At 32.3% G+C, this 7,580-nt stretch overlaps 1 protein-coding gene across 1 annotated transcript; it reads left to right on the top strand.

Annotated features, from left to right (window-relative positions):
• Positions 1-2,489: 2,489 nt before the first annotated feature.
• HELRODRAFT_171621 (hypothetical protein) lies at positions 2,490-5,303 on the top strand (the record flags this gene model as incomplete). The annotated part of the gene is made up of 3 exons (XM_009018327.1): positions 2,490-2,558; positions 3,242-3,406; positions 3,501-5,303. 3 exons carry the CDS (start codon positions 2,490-2,492, stop codon positions 5,301-5,303), a joined length of 2,037 nt encoding a protein of 678 aa, XP_009016575.1.
• Between the last annotated feature and the right edge of the window lie 2,277 nt (positions 5,304-7,580).

The raw sequence follows: 7,580 nt of genomic DNA, 5'->3' as shown, positions 1-7,580 counted from the left end.
TTCTTCTTTCTCTGATGTTTTTAAATTTGATTTTCAACTCGTTTGAGAATGCATTATTGCGTTTTTACCTTTATAAATTTATAGATGAATTATTTTTAGATCCAAAACAAAAATTCAAAATAATTAAAATGGTTATAAAAAATCTTTAAATTATTACCACTATGTTTTTACAAACTGTGAAACCTTACCAAGAGATTAACGAAAAAACATGTCGTGATGTTTTGGTTTATTTGGTTTTTTTTATAGTTTATTTGAAACATGAAGAGTTGGAGCGTTAAAAAATTTATATTCAGCTCGTTTAAATGTCGATCCAAATTAATGTCGCCATGACCGAACATTATTTATTGATATCGCAAAGATTTTTTCGCTATAAACTTTTAAAATCAGTAGCCTCGCGAAACTGAAAAATATTATTTATGAGATGGCGCATGAATATTTATTGGTGCAGTAATTATACCCAATGACTGTTTTTCATTGTGTTGTTTCCTCTTCATCATTATACAACTTCTATATAAGCAGATTCATCATTTTTATATTGCATGTCATGTAAGATTTTTTTTCTTCTTGTATTGATAATTTGTTTGCTATGCCTCTTTAGAAATTGCCATTGTGTGTGTGGAGGAGCCGATAAGTTGATGATATTGCTCATTGTACTTTCCTTGTCCTATTATGACAAACATTTCAAATTTCGTTTTCATTTGTATAAAATGTTTTTCTCTGTTGCCATGTTTGTTAAGGTGCATGTTTGGTTTGTTGTCGAATGTTTTGTTGATGTTTGTATTGTCGTTCAATGTTTTGCTGTTGGTGTCTGTTTCGGTGTCCTGTCTTTTGATGTTGATTTGATTTTTTTCCACTCATTTTTGCGTTCATTTTTGTTGCTACGCTTTTTGTTGTAACGTCTTTTGAAGTTGCATGCTTTTTTGTTGCCATGGAGAGGCGAGCGTACCGACATGATCGTTTATGTTTTGTATATGGCGCCAGAGGGAAAGGTGATTTAATAGAATCGTTTCTCCTTCTTCTACGCTCATTATTTCGTGCGCAAACGCAAACAAATGCACACAACACTCTGCAAACACAATCTGCGTAAAATGAAATCTCCAAGACATCTTTTTATTTATTCTTGAAGTGCTGCACTTATAAACATACATCCGTTATATAACTCACAAAAAGGTTCATTCCTGCAAATTTGTATATTAAAAAATGAATTGATAGAGCAGATGAACGGAAAAATAAAGAGGAAGAGAAAGAGAGGAAGAAAAGAAAGAGAGAGAGAGAGGAAAGAATTACAAAGAAAAATGTAAAAAGAGTCTGATATATATATTTGTGTGAGTTAGACAAATCGTTTCACTTTTTTAAAATTTAAAAAAAGATAATTGTGATGTTGAATCACAATCAACGAACTGCAAGACTGTAAAATTTTTTCTGGATATTCCAACAAAAAATATTTTTCCAAATTTTTTTTTATATTTTATGTGAAAAACATGACTGAGAAAGTTGTTTGTGTTTGTATGCTTGGTGGACGTTTGTCTGAAATGTTCTTCTTATATATGGTTAATGTTTATAAGTTTATAAGCCGTCATTTTCGGCTACATTTGATTTAGTTCTTTTATTTTTTTCTCATTAAGCTAACTCAGCTAAATTTGATTTAATATATTTTGATTTTCATTGATATCATATATTTGTTGTCACTTATTAAGCTTTCTTGTTTGGAAATATTTTTACGAAATGTTGCGCGGTCAGGTTTGCATGCTGTTCCGTCACAGGCAGTAAACATTTTTGTTGCAGTTGGCATAAAATTAGAAAAAAAATTAAACTCTTTCTTACCTTTTTAAAATTAAACATCGTTAAATTCAGTTTCTTTTATACGTTTTATATACCTTTTTAAAATTAAACATCGTTAAATTCAGTTTCTTTTATACGTTTTATATTATACGGATGCACTTCTAAACTTGAATATTTAGAAACCATTTGAAAATTATAGATGAAACTCATATTGTTATAGGAACATATGTTGTTTTCTAATTGAAAATTATTGATTCATTTTGCAAATAATGGAGTGATTACTTGAACATTGAAATTTCTTTATATTTCCTCTCCTAAACTGATCAGTTATAAAAAATGGAGCGTTTTAAATATTTTTTTATAGATTAAAAAGTGCGTAAACATTAATTAATAAACGCCGTGCATTGTGAACTGTAAGAATCTTGCGCAGTGAAAGCGTGAATATACTGATGAATGTATCACGACGCACTTCAGAAGCGCGTTTATAAAAGAGTATGAATGTTTACTTCGCACACGCCTATTTAATTGCAAAATATCTGAAACGGTAAAACAACAAACCACAAAGACGTGTGTGCATGTGCAACTACTGCAGGCACAAATAAACACACAGACGCTTCATATTGGTTTCAGAACATTTAGGAACAATAACAAACGATTTAGCGCTAACCTTGTCTCGTTTTTCGCTTGTTATGCCTTCCACCACGAGTATGCTGGTGTTGTTGTTGGTGGTGCTGTTGTTGGTGGTGGTGTTGTTGGTGGTGGTGTTGGTGTTGTTGGTGTCCTTTGGTTCGCTTCTTCTACATTCATTCCGTTTTATTTTAAGCACGTTGTCATCATGTCTTTTCCATCATTTACTTACCTTATTGGTTCCTTGCTCGTCTGAATCTACTGGCAAATTAAATTAATAACTTAATCAAACAGGTTACACACTTATTTATAAATGCGAAAGTTTTAATTCTGTACTTAAGTGCAATTTTTTATGCTAAAAAATTTTCTTAAATCATAACATGTAATGTAAAAAAAGTTTAAAAATTTAACTTTCATATATCCACACGACCGGCTGACCATTGAGTGACCGACCAGATAGCTTACTAACAATATCATTGAATAACAACAATTAGCTGACGGTCATTAAGATTTAGTCAGAATATCATTTTGACTAGCATGTCCCGTTTAATTTTGATTTTAATTCCTTCAACAAACCCATGAAAGTTTTATTTTAATCAGATAATTTTACGATCAGCTCACGCTTTGAATACAATTTCACCAGCAGTAACAGTTCTACTCTAAATTTTGCTATAACACTATTGATGTTCTTTTCTATGCATTCGAAAAAGCGAGAAGCTCGATTTTTACAAACCAGACACACTTAATCTTTATTAATAATATATATGTTTAAAGCTCATAGATCACAATGAATCAAACTGGACAATGAAGTAATAAATTATTTTGTCTACAGTGTGTAGTCTGTTTGTCTTCGAGAGCAACCATGAAGACTTACCCTTGTGGACACAGGGTGGTCTGCAGGAAATGTTTCGTGAAGACCATCCAAACGGCGGTTTCCGAAAGATGTTTGCCTCTCAAATGTGTTGTGTGCAGAGCCAAGATACTCAAATTAAAACAGGTTTGCCAACTTTAAAGCTCCACAACTAATAACTCCAACATCGTAAACAAAATTCACAATAAAACAAAAACAAACACTAAAACTGGATAAACAGGTTGATCCAAAACACGACGACGATCGAAAGCCACGCAAACATTACCACTTGCACCAGCATCAGCAAACCTTGCAACAATGTTGCAACAACCCAGGCAACAATCATTACTACAACAGAAGATCTGTCTACAGTCTGCCCTCTCCATACCAAACGATCGCTCTTGCCACACGCAAGTCTCGCCACAGATTCCCCGGAGACACCTCGCATTCAACTTCGTCCGCCATATTTGTTGCCACAACACCAGTTCTCTTGACTTACAACAATAATGACAGCAACATCGGCGGTAGCAACATCAACAATAACGCAACAAATTTTACGAGCGCAGTTGATGAGACGAGCAACGAGAACGCTGGCAACGGTTATGTTTGCGGTGGCTTGGCAAGTTCTGCATCTAGCAGGAGTCACAGCTACGTTAACCACCATAACAAATCTAACGGCGTACCAAGCAACGCATGTAAAGCGCCCAACAACAAAACATCAACCAGCCATAAACTACAACAACATTCCGTAGACCACCAAAACAATAACTCAACAAGCAGCGCAGCAAGCAACAATAACAGTTCTTATAGCATTGGCAACGGACACTGCAACGGTGGTTATCAAAGTTCATCTTCGACTAGCATTTCTTCAATAACCAAAACAACATCAGCAACAACATCCAATATAACCACGATTAGCAAATACACAAAAGGAAATGCTGCGAAACAGAATAACACGCCATCCAACGGCAACTTCAACAGCGTTCAACAGCGACAGAAACACCAGCCACATCACTCACAGCATCAACAGTTAATTAAAATCCCTCCTCCTCCTCCCGTGCACAAGAGAAGATCTGGCGAGAAGAGATCATTATCGTCATCCTCGACCACAATCACGTCGTCATATTTCGCCGCCACAACTCCAGATTTCAACAACAATTTTAACGGCAATGATAATTTCTGCAAGGATGCAAGCAGTGGCAGCGTTTTAGCTCAACATCAACTAATGCTGGCCATAAATCATCACTCTAATCCTGCTTCCAGACTCATTCATTGTGTTGTCAGCGATGTAAATAACAATAACGCCAACAATAATAGCAACGCTAACAACCTCAACAGCAACAACAGCAATGACATCATCAACAACGGCATCAGCAACAACACCAACAACAACAACAGCAACAGCAGCATTATAACAACGAAGAACAACGTTCAATCGAGAGATAATGTGATTAACAGTATTAACACTTTCAACGACTTGACTGACAACAATCGAAAATCGGCAAGCAACATAACCAACCACAACTACAGTTACACTATTAATTTGAGTAATTTTCCTCTTACTCTCAACAACAACAATAACATTAATAATAACAATAATGCCAACAATAATAAAATGATGAATAGCGATGCTTATAATTTCAAGAAATGCAACTTATGCCAGCAACAGGTCATGTCTAATGGAAAGAACAACAACGCTCACTTTCAACGATGCCCTCATACAAACATGAATAACAACAACAACAACATTAATAACAATAATAGTTCAAACGCCAACAAGGCACCAGCTCATAGCAGACTGTTGCAACATCAGCTGGTGTACCCTGCTGAATCGGCTCCCTCCACAGCGAAGCATCTCAGTAAGATTAATGGATGGGCTGATGTCTGTGACAACATTAGCAACAACATCAACAACAGTAACGTCAACAACAACAACAACAACAGCAATTACTATACCAGCAACAACAACGCACTTTTTTCCACTCCTCCGTCAACGTTTAAAATATTCTCCGTTGGAAAACGAAAACCGAAAGCTATGAATTAAATTAGTTTATTAAATTTTTAAAACTTAACTTATTTATTTATCAAAGAAAGACGTTGAATAAGATAGAAAGAGTTTCGACTTTTACTAAAAATATGTTGAGAACCTACGTAACATCGTAGGACATCCTGTGGAGACCTGTTTGTTAACTTGATTGATCACTGTTCTAGGGTTATGGAGAAACTTTCAGTTCCCTTTCTTACTTCATCTAAGGCCGGTTGGTCGGTTGAAGCGGCTTGACACATCATCAGCTGAAGGCTTCGTTTGGTTCGGAGTTCGAGTTGTAGTAATTTCTAATGTAATATTTTTAAAGATTGAATATTTTTAAATAAATCATCAGCTGTAGAATTGTCAAGTGTAGAATAATTTTAAAATTTAGTTGTGTTCGTTTCAATATAGTTTTTGTAGATTCATTGGAAATCCATTTTCGTTCCCTAAATTATTATGTATATATGTCCATACATAGCATTACTTGTTCCAGAATTTTAATTTATACCCCTTGCATAAACACTTTATTTGTCATATTTTCCAGATTTTTGTATTGAATTTTTCAAATTATTTTAAACAAACGAGTGAAATAACAATGAGGCGGGCGGCAACTTGTATCAGTGACCATATCATTTTTTGCAATCATTCATGACATGGAATTATAAATTCTTTTAATTACCATGTTTCGTCACGTGAGGTTCGCATCTTACAATCAACTGCCAAAGTTATTAAGTTTTTATTTATAAAGTTATTTAATATGAAAATAAAACTTAGAAAACGTGAGAGCTTAAAACCGACCTCCCTCCCTTTTTACTCTCAACCATATCTACACTTCAATATTTACACTTCAATATTCCTATTGATATTTGTTAATATTTAACTTGATATAAAACTTTTCGACCAATTGACATTTTTTTTATAATTGAACAATTTTTTTCCACTTATGTTCTAGTTAGATAGAGATGCGTATTTGGCCATGATTATATCGTCCAGTATTTTATATTTATAAACTTATAATATATATATATATATTTATATATATCAATATATATATTAATATGTATATATATATATATGTATATTTATGTATATATATGTTGGAAGGAGACCGTATTTTATACAGTATTGTATAAATTCTTCCCAATTGTAGGCATTAATCAATTTAAAGTTTGTCTTTTCAGTTTTCCTTAATAGAATTTTTGGGGCATTGCTAAATTTGTTGAAAATAGAATTATCCAAGTTCATCATGAGAATTTAATAGAACTGTTGTTATCCAAATTCATCATGCAGTTAAGCCCTTATTTCGATTTTTCATCAACCATCTTCAGTAAAAACCTGTACTGAAGATGATTTGTAAAAAATTGAATTAAGGCCTTATCTGCATGATGAAAACAGTTTTATTAATATTTCATGATGAACTCGGATAATTCGATTTTTAACAAATTTAACAATTTTCAAAAACTTCAAGTAAGGAAAATTAAAAAGACAAACTTTAAATTGATTAATGCCAACAATTCGGTAGAATATTCCTAAAATATTATATATATACATTATATATATATATATGTATGTATATATATATATATATATATATATATACATGTATGAATTTTACTGAATTGTTGGTATTAATCAATTTAAAGTTTGTCTTTTCTATTTTCATTACTTGAAGTTTTTGGAAATTGTTCAATTATAATTCTACTTTCAATTAATTGAACAATAATTGAAAATAGAATTTTAATTAAAGAATTTCCAAAAATTCTAGTAAGGAATATTACAAAGACGAACTTTAAATTGATTATCCCAACAATTCATACAATTATACAATACTGTAAAAGATATGGTCTCTTCCAACCTTCCAACATATATATATATATATATATATATATATATATATATATATATATATATATATATATATTTACAATATTCTATAAATTCTACCGAATGTTTGGCGTTAATATTATAGAATTTATAGAATATTGTAAAAATTATGGTCTATTACCAACACATATATATATATATATATATATATATATATATATACTTTTGTAACAATGTTTTAATTTACGTCTGTATATCATCATATCACTCACGAGCTACAGTAACACACTCACGCGCGCACACATACACAACACACAAACAAATAAACACTTACATACACTCACACATATACACAACACACACCCACACATACACAATTATGCATATTTTCTCCTGATGTTTTATTAAACTTTTCGTGGTACAATCACAATTCACAATAGCAATAATAAAATCACTATTTATAATCTC

This window comes from Helobdella robusta, assembly GCF_000326865.2.
Source record: "Helobdella robusta unplaced genomic scaffold HELROscaffold_21, whole genome shotgun sequence".
NCBI classification, from domain to species: domain Eukaryota; kingdom Metazoa; phylum Annelida; class Clitellata; order Rhynchobdellida; family Glossiphoniidae; genus Helobdella; species Helobdella robusta.
This window is presented reverse-complemented; position numbering and strand designations above follow the sequence as displayed.